The sequence below is a fragment of the Amphiura filiformis genome, chromosome 9, assembly GCF_039555335.1.
Source record: "Amphiura filiformis chromosome 9, Afil_fr2py, whole genome shotgun sequence".
Taxonomy (NCBI): domain Eukaryota; kingdom Metazoa; phylum Echinodermata; class Ophiuroidea; order Amphilepidida; family Amphiuridae; genus Amphiura; species Amphiura filiformis.
In genome coordinates, this window is record NC_092636.1 from 67,902,482 (window position 1) to 67,919,954 (window position 17,473).

The following is a 17,473-nucleotide window of genomic DNA, read 5'->3' on the forward strand; positions in this document are numbered from 1 at the left end:
TGAAATACATCCAGGTGCTGATTCAGGAAGTAAATTGCTTGGCGATCAACGAACACAGTAACTTTACCCTTTAGCATTTTGATCAAAAATGATTTATTGACAGCACCAGCACCTGACCAAAGTCACGTGGTAAATCCCTAGGTCAACAGATTTTGAGTCTCATCTTCTCTGCTTTGTGTGGTAAGTTTTACAACGTTAATGTTCAGTGTGTTATAATAAATAATATGCATTCACTAACATTGGTGATCAAAATAGTTTAAAAAAAATATATATATATATATATATAACCACATCACCATGATCACAGTGTTTTGCTGCCATGTATGGATGGTTAAGCTTAAAATTGTGAACCCGCATCCGCGCAGAGGGGGGAGAACTACTCATTCAAAAGCCATGGCCAAACCAATCACCAAGACCAACGTGTATAAATACTCTTTCATTCCCCGAACCATTCAAAGTTGGAACAGTTTGCCTGAGCATATCATCAGCATTGGGGGGAAGGATAGCTTCAAAGCAGCCGCCATGGACTTCATCAAAATCAATTAGACCACTCTAACCTCCTGTAGCAGTAATGGACGCCTGCGTCCGTAGCTACAGCCCCACAGATGTAGATGTAGATGTAGTAGGTATCCCAGGCAAACCTTAGTTTAACACATTTGCTTGTCAGCGAAATTCGCCTAGACCGGGGGCCCAAACACAATGCATATTTACATAGAAATTTGAAATTTTTTCGAGAACAGGTCGGTGAAGGAAACCTACATAAATATGTTTTCTATACTTCACTTGACCCAAAATATATGATTTTTTATGGGGATAATCAAGTCGCACATGGAATTTTAGAGGATTTTGATAGCAGTTCCATTAAAAAAAGCTGCTATCGCCATGAGATTAAGATCTAGAAACACCCCTAAATGCTGTTTTGGGGAATTTTGCTAGCAGAATCTTTTTGATGAAAGTCAATCTTCAACAAGATGTAACTTTGTTACGGAAAGTGCTATGACAAAAATGTTTTCAGTTTTGGCTTTCTTTACTCAAGGGCTTTAATTTGATATGTAAAATGATGCAGTTTGATGGCAAATTTGAATTCACCTAGCATACCTACTTAAAGCCTTTATTATTTATTAGGGGCTGTGCAATAATTATGAGCCCTGGATCTGGATCTGATCAGCACCGCCTCCCGGGGGGGGGAGCACTCAACTTTAATTTTGGTAGGGGTGCGGCGCTCCGCGCTGAACTTTGGGAACTAAGAACTGATTTTCGGGCAAAATAGGGGCTTGAAGAACTGAAATTAGGGCCAAATTATAGGCTGTTGACCTAAAAAATTCTAAATTTTTTCCAAATTTTAGCTTAAAGAGCTACAATTGTCAGAGTTTGAGGCTCAAAGAACTGGAGCAGATCCAAATGTGGTGCTTAAGGAACTGCCGGAGAGCCTGAAAAAGGGACCCTTGACCGCCGCACATACCCGTACCACCTTAACATGTGAGTGCCCCCCCGGGACCGCCTCCTCTGGAGGATCACGCTAATGGGGGTTAGGGTCAGCTGTTTAGATACGCTGGATTAAATGTTCTTTAAGCCTTTCTTTAAAGGATGGTGTAGAAGGTGCCTCGATGACCTGGGGGAGGGTAAAATTGGGGGGAGCAAGAATTTTTTGGCAAGCCGAGAGGGGGGGGGGGCAAGCAATATTTGGCACACATTCTTGGAGCGCCTTTTAATTTAAATAAAATGCTCTAAAAAGGCTTACGAAAACCATGATACGGAAACGCTTAAATATGCAAATTTTCCTGCTCGCTGCGCTCGCAAACATGTATCACAGACCATTGAAGGTTTGCAAATTGTGATCCAAAAAATTTGACATGTGCAAGGGGGGGCAAAGATTTTTTGGCGGGCCGAGGGGGGGGGCAAGCAATTTCTGGTGGGCCGAGAGGTGGGGAGCAATTTTTGGCAAGCCATTTGAAATTTCACCCCCGAGGCTCATAATTATTGCACAGCCCCTTAGCTTATTATGGCAGCATAACACTCACACAGTGATTTTTGTGATCCTAGCATCCTCTTTTTGACATTTTCAGTAGATATGAATGAAAAAAGCTTGTTCCCAAAATTTCAGTTGATTTCAATTTAAGTTTAAAAAACATTATGCATGATTATGTCTATGACGTACGTATTATTACATGCCAAGCAGTGGTGGCACCAGAATTTTTTTTCGGGGCATGGGGAGTGAAGTTCAGGGGGCAAAATTGCTGCAAAAAGTGGAAATTTACGTAATTTGGGTGGTTTTGCCTTAAAATATTTGAAGGAAAACCCCCTCTTCCCCCCCCCCCCTGTAGCGCCGCCACTGATGTCAAGGCCAAAAAATTAATTGTTTGCTTTTACATAGATCACTTTCAAAAGTTGGGTCGGTCAAGAAAAGGGTTTTTTTTTCAAGTACGGTAACAAAAAGCAGCTATAATGAAATGTGAAGTACTTGTTTAGTACAATACTCACTGACACTGACCACATGAAATTCATGGTGCACTACACTATGCTTCCGCATTTGGTGTAACCCTTCATAGTCCCAGTATATAACAGCGCCTTTGGGAAATATATCAAGCGTCCAGAGGGAACCGGATTTGAGTGACTCTTGGTTGTTTTGATAAAAACAATAGAATAGGGGCTCAACATTTATACAAATCTGTTCAGAAAATGTTCCGAACTGAATGTGCATGGGTGATAGGCTCTCGGAACAATACCGTAAACATTTGCCTAATGGCGCACCTGGACTCCTTTGCCTTGGGGTCAATTTGAGGTACAAATTGAGAGCTTCCTCTAAAATCTCAATCACAACAAGAATTTAGGGTATGTGCCCTTATTTGCTGGTGGGATTTTTATGGGAGGGCACTTTTAGTTTGTGTCTAAAATTTCAGTTATGTCAAGGGAGCCCATAGTGCCACAAACGCCTACAGTATTATGGCTGGAACTGGTAACAAGTGTCACTGAAATTCAGGATGGCGTTGTTCAGTGGTTCGTATCTTTCAAGTTTGTCTTAACTTGTTTTTAAAAAATCAAATTTAAATAAAAATTTAATCAGACATTGGTTCGCCCAAAATATTAAAAAAGTATTATTACATGGGGTAGAAAACCAAGATTACTTTTTTGTATTTTCATGTGGGGTTGGGGTTGAGGTTAGGTTAGGATTATACTTGTCGCAGGGTATACCAGAATTATTCCGACAAATGTCCATCAAGCAATTTTAAGAAGATGCAAGGGGTAGTTACTTTTTGTGGTATGTATTATGAAGAAATTAACATTCTTGTTGAAGGAAGCTGAAGGAAATCAGAATATAATAACTTAATATTGATATCTATGCATTTCTTTACAGATTTGAGTAAGGCTTCAAAATGCGTTTAGTCATCTTGGACGATTATGACAAAACCAGTGAATGGGCAGCCAAATATGTGAGGAATCGCATGTTAGATTTCAAACCAGGTCCGGACAAATATTTTGTTCTAGGACTTCCCACAGGTTTGTTTGGATTATCCACCATTTCTGTTTGTTTGTGCATGCTTGATCATTCTTTCTTGACTCCATCTCTCTCTATCTCTCTCTGTCTCCTCTCTTTCTTTCACACTGTTTGAACATTAGCATAGGGTCATGCATCATGAATTGGGGCATAGGAAAAAGTGGAGGCATTAGATTTTTGCAATTTTTTCAAGATGGAGTTTTCTCCCCAGATCTCCAGAATGAAGAGGGATACTGAAGGGCTCATATTGAAATACCCTACCACGCTTTCACACAGAAAGAAGGCAGGATTCCCTCGCTAAGCGCCAAGCGCCTCAGGAAAGCTTCGGTCATAAAACGGATGGATTATATGCATCAGTGATACACCCTGCTCAGGATTTTGTCAAAACAAGGCTAGCACAGGAAAGCTGCAGGATGGCGCACACCTTCCTGTGTAAGGGAATTTCAATATGAGCCCGAACTAGTTTTGGTCTCATTTTTGTTGCTGTTTATTTATCTGGCCAAAATTATAAAAATCAAAATCTTCATAACTTCATAACCCAGCAATGTATTAAGATGGATTATGTAATATTATTTTGGTATCAATGTCTAGTTTACCAGGTTCATTTGTTTATCTGTAAATGATTACCTTGACAATTTGGCTAAAAAAAAGTTTGTTACTTATTTTTGGGGAGCAACTTAAAGGCCGCATTTGAGAACTCCATTTTATTTGCGAAATCCAGAATAAATGATATATTCTAGCAAAAAAGATGACAAATTTTTGATTTTTTTATCTGTTTTATTTTTTTTTTAACAAAAGGCAAAAATAAAACTCAAAATTAGTATTTGATTTCAAGTTTTAGATTTTTTCGCAAACTTTGGACAAGAAAATAATAAAAGAGAAGAATAATAGTTTGTAGCAGTGACTTTTTTGTCTGCTATTCCAACATTTGCAACATTGGATATTTTGTGCACAAAATGCTTGTCCGAAATCTTGTACTGACACATAAAAATTAAAATAAAAAACCAAAAAAAAACCAGTAAAAACACCGATTCTGCATTAGGTTTTCAATTTCTCACAAGCTTTGAGACACAGGATTTAATTAAGATGGCCTAAGTAATTTAAGGTGCATGTTACCATACATTCTGACAATTTAATAAAAAATAAAAAGGCCTCGCATTCAGGTATTCAGGCCACCGGAAACAAACATGTTTTTTTTTCAAATTTATTTACCTAACTTCTTCTAATTCAATACCAATATGTATTTGTTATGACTATTTCTTTAAAAGGTGGTACTCCAAAGGGTATGTACAAGAAGCTGGTTGAATTCTACAAACAAGGTGTGCTGTCCTTCAAATATGTCAAGACATTTAACATGGATGAATATGTCAGTAAGTTGCAACTTGTAACATTGTTTAATCCTGAAATGATTAAATAGAGTTAGAGGCTTATATATCCAGCGATTTGCTCATACGGTAAATCATGAAAATCATCAAAAAAATCAGTTTTGGCACCTTTATTAGTACCATGGATGTGTTAACATACTCTACTAGAGGTTAAGCTAAGAGTCCGAAGTTTACCGTTTTCTAAAATCCATTTTCCGTGTTGTAATCCGTGTTGTAAAATTTGTAAATCCATGTCATGAATAACGCTTAAAATGTGTAAACAATAATATTAATGTCACAATAAAGTGTTCAATATCGTGATCAATATGCTATGATTGGAATATTCTCACGATAATAGGCCGACTATTACGATGTTTGGAGGGATAAAGGGGGTTCATGCCACAGTATTTTTATCATAGAAATTGACATACACAACTCATGATTGTTTTTAACATCCATTTCTCTAAATCTTTTAACAATTTTTGTCACATCATATAAAAATGTCATTTTCTATGTTGTTCCTCCGATTCCGTGATTTTCTTCCGTTTTCTGTAAAACAGAAAACTTTGGACTCTAGGTTAAGCCAAAAGCTGTGTAGTAAAGACAAAATAAGATATCTTAGATGAAACTGTAATATCTCTACTTAAAGCCATACAATCTTCTGATATGAAGTTGTTAATTTTTTTTAAACCTGATTTTTTGGCATATTTGTAATGTTTACACAAGTCACATATCTTAGCAACTTGCACCTAAATGGAATCGGCCAAATTTGTTATCAACAAGGCAATTTCAACATAACCAGAGGGATTTCTTTCACTTATGTTGTTATTTTTGTTTAAAATGGACAGAGTCCCTTCCCGGCAGTTATTACTAATGTAATTTAAGTATTTTGGGTAAAGAATAAAAAAATGAATTTTACAGAAATCGTACATAGCTTTAAGTAGAGAAATTAGCTACATCATACATGTATCTGAACTTTTTCGTTATTGCTGTTTTCCTTGTTTTTTGCCAAACTTTTCATTTCAAAAATACTTGATGACAATTTTCATGGCTTATCCTTCACTTTTAAGCAATTTATACACAATTTTTACACTTTAAGTGGTAGCTTTGAATGGGCCTTTAACCACCATGGTCCTGTGAGCTTAATCAGCTTATTATTTGTGGGATCTTATTGAAACTATTTAAAAGGAATCTTATTTTATTGATACCACATGGAGTTGGAGTAGCAGTAGCAGTGATGTCGCATGTCAACTCATCTATACCAATGTTAAATCTGTTCATACATGTATGTGGCCATTGCATTGGTTGAGGTCCAAAACCTTCAAAGATAATTTGGAATGTGTTATATAGAAGCTTTATTAAAACACAGGCAAGATAATTTCATGCAATTTTGTTGGCCAAATTTATGCATTTTTTTTCAGCCCATTTTGGGCCTGTGTTTGTGTACTTTTTTCAGGCTATTTTCAAAAAAGCCATTATTATGTCTGCACAAGAAATACATAACATTACTAATACCTTATTTTGGAATTTCATATTATAATTCGTTATCACTCCAATATTTAATTTACAGACATTCCTAGGGACCATCCAGAAAGTTACCATTCTTTCATGTGGGATAACTTGTTCAAACACATAGATATTCTTCCTGAGAATGTCCACATCCTGGATGGCAATGCAACAGATTTAGACAAGGAATGCAGGGAATATGAAGAGAAGATAACGGCTGCCGGAGGAATTGAGTTGTTTATTGGAGGTAAAGTGGTGGTATTTATTGCTATTCATTGTGAAAATTAGAGATGAACATACATACATTCTTACATACATGGCTTAATGCCCTGACCGGGACCGACCTGACATAATGTGTTGGTTTTTTTCACCCTGAAAAGAGACTAACATTTTTGATCAATAAACTCTTGTTTTTCACTGATAAACTAAGCAGATCGCTGAAACAACTTAATTAATCAAATGTAAATCTTGAATGAAAAACTTTGTTTTATGTGATTAACTAAATTTATCAATAAAAATAGACAAATTTATCACAGGGAAAAACAATCTGGGCATTGAGTTGAGAAAGTAGAGTCCCAGTATCGTGTCCGGGATACAATGAGATTCTCTTGGATGGTTGCACCAGTATCGTCAATTTTAATCAAAACATGTGAATAAGTTTAAGGGGTACTACACCCATAAAATAGAATTTGTGACTATTTTTGCATTTTTCTCAAAAATAATTACACACTGGTAACAAAAGTTATGTATATTATTGGGGCAAGGAATCCAATTACTACACTGAAATTTCAGTGACTCAAGACAAGCGGTTCAGTATATATGATAGGAAACGAGGTACATCCTAGTGGTACCTCATTTCTGGTCATAAATAACAAACCAATTGTCTTGGGTCACTGAAATTCCAGTGTAGTAATTGGGTTCCTTGCCCCTATAATATACATAACTTTTGTTACCACTGTGTTATTAGTTTTTGAGAAAAATGCAAAAATAGACACAGATTTATCGAGGGGTGTAGTACCCCCTTAACTTGTATATTTCTTTGATACAGGAATTGGACCAGATGGTCACATAGCTTTCAATGAGCCAGGATCTAGCCTTGTGTCAAGAACACGAGTGAAGTCACTTACAAAGGATACAATCATTGCTAATGCAAGGTTCTTTGGGGGAGATGAATCCAAAGTGCCAACAGAGTCACTTACAGTCGGTGTTGGAACAGTCATGGATGCTAGAGAGGTGAATGTTTAATGGAGTTCACTGTTTGTTCATGCAATCAATGACTTTTTTGTTTCCATAGATGTGCCTATCTGCTTTTTAAGACCATAAACTTTTGAATTTGTATCACTTAAGCTGGTTTCATACTTTCTGCCGCTTGCCGCTGAGCGGCATGACGCTTCATCATGCCGCTTGTACTTTTCTGCAAGCGGAGCGACACACCGCTAAGCGGCAGCGGCATGACTCTGAAAGCTACTCTTGCCGCTCAGCACCGCTCCAAAATCGTATTTTGTTCTCATACGTCGGAGCGGCACCGCTCCGAGTTGACTTGAATTCAACTCCCAGCTGTGCTGCCGCCGCTGCAAAGCGGTGGAGTGATCGATATATCGGCTTGCCGCTGGTCACCGCTAGCGTTTTTAGTGAGATTGCGCAGTGAAGTAAAATCATCTTCAGAGCGGCAAAGCGGCAAGCGGCAGGAAAGTATGAAACCAGCATTAGGCTTACACGTGAGACAGGAGCAAGCGAACATATTTCTTTTTCATTTTATAATTTTCTGCAGTATTCAGGACAAAACAACATATACCAAATAATATAGCTTGTTATCTAAGAACATGGAAAAAAAGGAGAAAAAGGGAGAAACCTGTCTTATTTATACATTTTTGCTATGAGTACATTGTAATTTTTGGATCATGACAGTGTAACTACGAGATTGTTCATGTTGTTATCCTTTTTATTGTTTGCTGTTTTTATGTATTTATTTTATAAGTTAATTTACATTTTAAAGAACCATTCTGTGTTTTAAAGTTATCTTAGTTGAAAGGGAACAGCAGCTTTGATGGACATACAGAAATTAAAAAAAAAAAACTGTAGAAATTGTCACAGAAATTCAGAGATTGTGGAATCTTGCCACTATTTGTAACATTCCTGTTGTAATCTTCCATTTTGCACAGGTAATGATTATTGTGACTGGAGCCAACAAAGCATTTGCCCTGTACAAAGCTGTGGAGGAAGGTGTCAACCACATGTGGACAGTATCAGCGTTTCAACAACACCGTCGAGCCATCATTATATGCGATGAGGATGCAACGCTTGAGTTGCGCGTCAAAACAGTCAAGTATTTTAAAGGTTTGATGCCTGTTCACAACAAACTCGCTGCTGATGATGATTTAAGTGAGGTTCAACGACAGAAAAAAAAGTAAAAGTTTTTTATGTTTTTGTTTTTTGGAAGGAGTGTATTATTCTTTGAAATACAGCTCATGTTTGCCACAACTCAGGTTTGTCAAAGATTTAAGCAAACGTGACTGCAATGGGAGTGCTTAGTAGTGTTAGATTTGCATGCTTAGTTTGTATAGAATATGCTTTAAAGATTCACAGAATGCATTATTGACTTGGGGATTCAATCATGTTTCACCATTGTTCATCACCGTTTAACAATGATGCGTCTGCGCCGGCTGTGTGGTTTACTTTGTGCCCGAGCGAAGTAAACCACACAGATGCACCGGATGCGAGTTGTTAGACGATGATAAACAACAGTGAAATATGATTGAATCCCTTTCAACAACGAAAAGAAGCTAAAGATTGTCTAATTCAAATGATTATATTAGTCATTGCTACTCAACCTTACAAGAAGATGGTTGATTTCTCTGTTGATATCAGCAATAAATCCACAAAATAAAACAGCAATATTTAGCCACTTTTTCCAACTGAATTCAACATGTAAACCAAGTTCCAGGCATGACAAATTGTACGCGCTCAAAGCGTAACGCTTATTCGCGCTTCCATTGCATTGATACTGGAAAAGTGTGGATTCATCACAGATTAACAATGTTTGGCTCCTGTACGTAGGTATATGAAGAGTTGTTGAAAAAGAGATGAGACAAGGAGACCTATAATTCCACCATGTTTCCATGTCTCTGTTGTAGAACTTTCAGGTGGTTTTGCCATGTGCCTGGCAAAGTTTGATTCCAAGTGCGAACTTGCTTGTGATTGGCATGTAATGCTTTTCTACAAGTATATGCATGCCAAGTGCTACTTTTACAGACATGCAAGCCTTTGATGTGCTCACAAAGACACTAATTATTGTTTGATTTTAACATTCACTGAAATATTAAAGTCTAAAGCAATCAATCAGATGAAGTGAAAACTGAGTGGATTTTGCAGTCTTGTAAACCCATTGAATTATAGGTAACCCATGGTGGGTTCCTGTTAACTTCCATGTCTTAAAATGTGTAAATCAGACATTCTAAAATGTTAATGGGACAGTGTCACTTCCATAGGATTGTAAAGTAAGGGAAATAGATCTTTGTCAGATGGTTTACTGCTGACCCAGCAGCCTCACCTGCCACCTTTGTGGTTTGCTGGTGAGGACTTTTCTAGAAGAACTATATCAATGTAGTCATACCATAATTATGTTAAAAATACATGACTTTTTAACATCATAATAAATGAGTTTGAATATCTATTCCTGATTTATATATTTTCTTTAGACCAATTAATCATGTAATTGTGATTTATAACCCACCATTACTGAATACAATTATGTCATGTTTATAATGATCAGTATTAACTTGCATGTGTAGTTCTAATTGAATTCTGAGTTCAAAGACAAACTGTGCAAAACTATTGTCTAAATATAAATTAAAAATTGCATTTTCTAAGTTTTTATAAAATTTCAAATCTTACAAAATGCAATTTTTAAAGCTTGGGGCATTATTAGTATCAAATATAGTTCAATATATTGAGTTTTCTTGTGCCTTGTTCTCCCCAGGTTAAGAAATGGTCATAAATATTTAATATTCTTTGAATTTGTTGCTGAAATCAGACCAGGCAAGGCCATGGGGGACATGATTTGGAATGACAGGATGCTATATGGTTGTATCTAACATAGTAAGAAACAGAACAGAAGACGTAGATACGTGACCAGTTAAGAAATTCTGTGTTGATGAAAACAGTTTGTAATTTGAGACATTATTTTGCACATCAGATATGCCAATGTTTTCACCAATATGTGATAAAATCAGGGTCAGCCAGTCACACCAACCCAACTGTTTTCCCAGGGCCTAATTTGGTAGTTGGTAATGTGCAACAGTTAGATTTGCAATTTTAAGAGAATACATCCACCAAGCTATATATTTTAGTCATCCTTAAGTTATTGGTGATTATATTCACCAGGTTATAGTTATAACATTTCAAAAGGCATTTTGGAATGTAATCAAAGCAGAATCAGAAATTAGTTTTTCAGGAAGTTTGATACTAACAAAGGTGCCAAAACTTCTTTAACAAATCAATATTTTAAAAGAAAGGCAAAATCTGGTTACACCAAGATATCTTGCCTAAAAAGTTTACTTTTTATTAGTTTAGCTTAACTGATCATTATAGCAGTATTTTATAAACCTAATTTGTTGTAACTTGCCATTTTGTCACATTCTACAACTACCCAGTAGTCATTGTTATAATTAACAAACTCAAAAGTATATTTTCAATTCACAATAAATGTAATAGTTAGAACAAATATCTATAAAAAACGGCTATATTGTTTGACCTAATTTTGTAATAATTACATGCAGATTGGCAACCCAAGATATTATAACTGAAATACGTTTAACAATGCATTTGAAGTACCTATATGTTGTGATGTTCTGTTTGTATCATATGGACTGTTGTTTTGGTTTAGAATCTCAAATACCAACCGTCCCAAAACTATATCCCCTTATCATTAAGGATAACAATGTAAAATTGTGTAGAATTGTTTAGATGAATGTTCTAACTATAGTCAAGTCTCATCTCAAGTTGAGAGTAATGCCATGTTGGATTTCGCAGTGGCAGATTAAAATTGTGGGCACTAACCTAATCTCACGGGGCGTATACACATGCGTACATGTATATACATGTAGAAGGGCGATTTGTCTGTATGCTGGTGATGCAACCACGTAAATGCACTGATTTGAATTTGCCACTGCGAAATCCAACATGGCGTTACTCTCAACTGGAGATGAGACACATAAGATATTGCTGACCAACAATCTACAAGTGTCCATGTACAATTTTCTAAAATGCTTTGAGCTGCATGAAAGGTGACATATTTAGGGGTCTAAAGCAGCTTCATATCAAACAATTGAGTCAAGGGCCCATAGACCTTTGGAAATACATGTACTATCCTAATAATTCTTATGTGATGAGAGTGACTGATTGAAGATTTACTTGCTGTGCAGTGAAGTTTTTAAATGACTGAACCCCTTTCATGTTAGCAGCATTAGGCCAAAAAACTTGTGTACACAGCTGTGAAATCAGTTTTGTCATGTAGCCCTATGCAACAAGTCATTTTAGCTGAAAATTTTTCCATTTACTGACCTGCTGCATACACTTGCACTGAGAATTTTACTTTTACCAAGTCAGTCTGATAAAAATGATAATAATATTGAATGGCTTATTTTCATGCGATGCAAGAATATATTGCACTAAATACAAAAATCTTGCACCCATCTTGGACTATTTTTTTTATCTCATGCAATATATTGTTACAGTTGCATCACATTCACAGCCATTTAATTATATAAATATTCTGTGTGATATTCATTAAATACATGTCAAATGCTTTAGTATATTCTAGAAATGAGGGATAAATAACTTGTGTGGGTAAAATTCCTGGGAAGGTTATACTTTTAACTACCGTATACATAATTATGGTAATTGGACCACTCGTCATTACGTACTTAATGTAGATTAACTTCCTTTAAATATTTTTTTAGTAAAACATAAGTTTGTTCCTTCTATATTCACTTGTAATTGTATGTAAAATGGGTGCTTGTTTTATGATAGATGACGATATATGCACAAGAAGAGAATAAAATGGGTGAGATCAAGTCTATATTTTTGAGTTCATTGTTTTATTGGCAAGATGCACAAAGAACACCTCATTTTTTTTCAACTGTCCCCCATATAAACAATTTAACAACAATATACTACACTCAAAAGAATTAAAGGATCAGTTGAATATAATCAGCATTTTTGAAAACATTGGATATGATGATAATATTGATTTTGTGCTTGATCTTTCATTACATCACTTGTTCCCTAAACTGCAGACAAAATTCACTCATTACAAATATCCGCCATCACCCAAATCGTGAGGGGAGGGAGAAAAATGGAGCCCAAACGTCACCCTGGTCAAGGTCAAGTCACATATTGGGGTGGGTTTGTGTATGTGACGTGTGTGTGGGTCTATACGTCACATTAGTGGGTATAAGATGCCCTCAATGTATCCCCGGGGTGGGGAAAATAATTAATGTAACCGTACAAAAGATGACCACCCGGTCCCCTCGTTTCTTTGAGGGTAGGGGTCTTAATCATGATCATTAAATGGCACAGAACAACAGAACATTAATATTTATTTATGCATTATGTTGCAATATTAAGGGAGATACCCTCAGATATGTGAGGAGGGGGCTGGGAGACCTTGACCTCAAGATGAGTAATATTGTTTACAACGCAGGGAACAAGTGATGTAATGTAAGATCAAGCACATTTATCAATAATATTATCATCATATCCAATGTTTTCAAAAATGCTGATTATATTCAACTGATTCTTTAATTCTTTTGAGGAGTGTAGTTTTGATTTAACATTGCATGGAATAAAACCCATGAAAATATAAAAAAGGTAAATACCAGTGTCTTTTCTGATTTCTCCTGATCTGTCCTTCATTATATGGCATGGCATGGCAATTTGCTCCTGGGACAGGTAAAGTTAATGCATTTAAATTGCAAGTAGACTGATAGCTTTAAAAATGTTAAGGGAATGAATTTCTCAGTGAAGGCTAAGTAATAACATAATTTGAACTTGTTGAACCAGCGAGTTACTTCCCTAGTTAAATCCGTTGTTGTCTGAAACCTGGGTATACATAGACACTGGTAAATACATGTACATGCAACACAGCAAAAACCAAAATATTTTTAAAACATTAATTATAAACATATTTTGGATTTGGTCAAAATGTTTTAAAACTGTCAGGTTATATAAAGGTCATGAAAACATGTTTGAAACATTTTATATGAGAAAAATGTAAGAACATTTTAAAAATGTTATTGTAAAAAAGTTTTTGGCAAACATTCCTGCAAAATATTTTGTTACCACTTAAATAACAAAGTTTTGCAGCAAATGTTCAAAAATGTTTTTGAATGTTATTAAAATGTTTTACACGCTTTATATGACCTGACATTCAAGCATTTTCTGTTTTGTGTTTGCTGAGTTTATAAATGTGAAAAGTACACTTTCTTTTTTAATGTAAAAAGTACAAAATTCATCTGCTATTTACTAATATTGGTAGAATTAGAAAAACATTGACACATTTTAGTATGAAGATGTAGATAAAGTTTATTAGTATAGGCCTACTCTGCATGATTCAACAGCAGTTGCAGCATGTTGATTTAGCTTGTTACAATATACTTGATCAACAAACATATAAACAAGGACAAAAGTGTAGAAAATGTGCAAATTACAGAGTAATTATTGAAAGAGAACCAATTGGGTCATCCTATTAAACAAAGAAGTGTGTATCAAACTAATGGAATTGGTTGATGGTAAACCAACAATGGCAAAATGTGGTATTTGGTCATGTTTCTTTAACACTTCTAATTCCGATTTAAATTTTGACATGCATTCTGATCCTGGATTCTGATCTATTTTTACATAAATAAACATGATTTTTTACCAGGTTTTATTTTTACACAACTTATCAGGTTAATTCAAAAAGTGGATGCAGCTACTCTACCCTCTGTACGAGCCAACCATTTATGAAAATATGGATATAGCCTTTTCAACATTTTTTGTGAAGTCGTTAACCTACATGTAACAGGCCTCACCTGAAAAGTAGACTACAGATTGTCCCATAAAGATTAGTATGCCCATTATGCTTTGAACTACGAGTATGAATGTAATTTATATTGGTCAAATTGTTCTAGATCTACCTTCTATATACTTTGGTAAAATCTCTTGACCATGCTCAACACAAAATGTTTTGAAACATTTAGATATTTTATGGTGTTTCTACCAGCTAGACAGGCATGTAAATAAATGTGCAAGCCATCAGTTGTCTTGTCAGTGTCACTCTGGTGTTAGGGAACGTCCCTGAAATCAACTAAATTTGTACAAATCTGATTCATGCCTTACATGTAGTTGAGCAGCATTGTCAGTATCAGTCTAAAACTACATTCACATTGTACCTTCATTGTAAAAATTTACATCATGCAATAGAAAAGTTACTAACATAGATATTGAAAATACAAAAAGTTTTCAAAATACACCAAGTCCGACTTTCCTTGGATCATTTGGCAGCACACTTATACTGTCTGAACCTCGTCCACAAAGCATACAAGTCATAGAATACTCCTGGTATTCTCCATCCACACAAAATGTATACTGATGTTCAGCAATGATATGTCCGCATTCTGAGCACACATGATCAAAGGTTATCAATTCCTCCTCTCCACCTTCCGCATCCTCTTCCGCCGCTTCTTCCTCAGTGCCTGATTGTCTTGCTTCAATTTTGATGGGTTCTTTCTTGTGACATTCTGCACATCCTTGAAAGTTTAACAAATATGAGCCAGTCTCCAGACAGGTTCTTCCTCTGTCTGGGCACTTATCTTTGACACATTCAACACACATGATGAGCCTAGAGAGTAAATGGTGTCAGTCTAGTCACTCCTCACCCTGTAGTGATAAATAAACAAAAGTACATACTTTGAAGGTTAGACCATCATTTTCATCAGCGTTCGAAATAGGGCCGGTCAGCCGGCCATTGGCCTGTAACTTTTTGGCCTGGCCGGTAACTTTTCTGATTGGCATCTAGTTGCCGGCCCGGCTGGCCGGTAACTTTTAAGGTCAAGCCCGGCTGGCCTGTAACTTTTTGAGGCATATTTCGAACACTGATTTTCATATAGACATTCTGTTGTTCTTAAGGGGGTACTACACCCCTGGCCAATTTAAAAAAAATATTTTTATTCCTTTTATTTGTAGGGATCACTGATACAGACTTTTTGTAACTTTTCATGAGTTTACTTGAACTCAATTGAACTGCATTCCAATCTCAATTTTTAATCCAATAACTCACACAGCTAAGTTTGGTAGATTGTGGTAACATCAATATCAACGCATCCTATAAATCATTTCAAATAGATAGATTTCATTTCAAATAGATAAATCTGAGATATACATCCAAGATGACTGAAATCATTTAAAGGTAAAGTGCTCGACCAAAATGAGAGCTAAATAAAATTAATTAATCAATTCCAATTTTTTTAGTTAATTAATTTGGACTTGCAAGTCCAAATTAATTAATGAATGACTGTATTTAACTTAAATTTTAAGGACACATTGTATTGTAGGTTGAGCTTTCTTTACTCGAGAAACACAATGTTAGAGAATATTTCAAACAAGTCGAGCTGGTACCATCCACAAATTTTGACACAAAATTCAACAAATATTTTATTTATAAATACACTTAATAGATAAAGGCCCTTGATACTAGATTTCCTGTTTCCCCGTCACCGCACACGCTATGAAATTCCATCCACATTTTTAACCAAGAATCGGGAAAAATTGGTAAAATTGTACTTTAAGAATATTTTTTCTTCATAATGTTTTTCAAAGTGAAAACAGGCCGCAAAAATCATTTCGAAGCAAGAAATAAACAATTCAGACTTTGGTGATCCCCTGATCATTTCGCTAGCTTCTAGTGTCTTGTTTGCGTAAAAAGGCTAAAAGCCCTTGCAACGCCTGGAACATTTAGTTTATATCGCACAGTAAATAATTTTTGTGAGAAATGGAAATCGCCAAAATAATGAATAATGAAAAAGTTACCTCAATATGAAAAAAAAAGTGACTGGAAACAGGAAATTGAGTTTCAAGGGTCTCATATAGCAAATAATGTGATCAAGCAAAATGAGTCAGATGTCGGGAATATCGATTTTGAGATAGGCCTACATAATCAATTGTATACATTCAACTTCCTTTGTATTTTATTGTTTTGAGCAATTAACACTAAAATGGCCATAACTCTGGAACCATAAGCCTAATTATGATGGGGTTTTCTAGTGAGAAACATCCCACCATCGCGTCGTTTATCATATGGGTGTCTATCTCGCTACGGAAGGAATTTGTTGTGTACATTTCCCCGATAGCAAGTACCGCACTGCCACACAAATTCAATTACTGCGGGTAAAAACCTTCCCGCAGTTCGCCGTGTCATGTTGGCTCCCAATCTCCAAGCATGCTGGGCGGATAAACTTACTGGGGACCATCACGATCTTCCGCTACATGTTTCAGGGCTATTTAATTTACAGAATGTACATGTATTTGCGACTGATTATTCGGTCTATTTATTGTCCAACTTGTGGAGAGTCAAGTTCCGTTAACAAAATGTCAGTACGATATTAAACAGTTGATTGATGTCTCAGGTCTCAGGTTTAAACTTCAGTAATACACAAAGCTTTCAATTACATGTACTATATCATCTTCAGCAATTTATTGGTAGAGAAAATCATTGCGGAACTGTTTTCGCGTAAAGAACGAAATATCAGATTTGATTGATTTTTTATAATAATAATGACTGAATAGAAAAATACTTACTATTTTATTAATAGAAACTGCTCTGAAATTCTTGTTTGCAAATATTCTAGCTGATAGTCTCAGATTCTAGCATCTAGATGTACTTCCTGTTGTTCAAGCTAGACTCAAAAGATAGCAAAAAGTTCATTGACCCATTTGTTTATATTGTGTGTTTTTTTATAAAAACATTGATCAAATTCACCTAAAACATTTAGAGTTGAAATAAATGCTTTCATTTTTTTCTCGTAGAATAGAGTTAATGTATGTCTGTACTCATTATTTCATACAATTG

General features: G+C 35.7%; 2 protein-coding genes across 2 annotated transcripts; one reads left to right on the top strand and one right to left on the bottom strand.

Annotated features, from left to right (window-relative positions):
* Positions 1-47: 47 nt before the first annotated feature.
* On the top strand, positions 48-12,445 carry LOC140161371 (glucosamine-6-phosphate deaminase 1-like). The gene is made up of 6 exons (XM_072184881.1): positions 48-180; positions 3,356-3,498; positions 4,765-4,866; positions 6,431-6,613; positions 7,415-7,599; positions 8,529-12,445. Exons 2-6 carry the CDS (start codon positions 3,375-3,377, stop codon positions 8,775-8,777), a joined length of 843 nt encoding a protein of 280 aa, XP_072040982.1. The 5' UTR covers positions 48-180; positions 3,356-3,374; the 3' UTR covers positions 8,778-12,445.
* Positions 12,446-13,265: 820 nt separating this feature from the next.
* On the bottom strand, positions 13,266-17,247 carry LOC140161374 (protein Churchill-like). The gene is made up of 2 exons (XM_072184884.1): positions 17,203-17,247; positions 13,266-15,285 (listed from the first exon to the last, which is right to left on the bottom strand). Exon 2 carries the CDS (start codon positions 15,238-15,240, stop codon positions 14,869-14,871), a length of 372 nt encoding a protein of 123 aa, XP_072040985.1. The 5' UTR covers positions 15,241-15,285; positions 17,203-17,247; the 3' UTR covers positions 13,266-14,868.
* Positions 17,248-17,473: the final 226 nt, after the last annotated feature.

What these genes read in the sequence shown, in the direction of transcription:
- LOC140161371 (XM_072184881.1), top strand. Translation starts at nt 3,375, where the DNA reads ATGCGTTTAGTCATCTTGGACGATTATGACAAAACCAGTGAATGGGCA. An exon ending in TGTTCTAGGACTTCCCACAG is followed by an intron (nt 3,499 to 4,764) that starts GTTTGTTTGGAT and finishes TTTCTTTAAAAG; the next exon opens with GTGGTACTCCAAAGGGTATG. An exon ending in TAACATGGATGAATATGTCA is followed by an intron (nt 4,867 to 6,430) that starts GTAAGTTGCAAC and finishes TTTAATTTACAG; the next exon opens with ACATTCCTAGGGACCATCCA.
- LOC140161374 (XM_072184884.1), bottom strand. Translation starts at nt 15,240, where the DNA reads ATGTGTGTTGAATGTGTCAAAGATAAGTGCCCAGACAGAGGAAGAACC.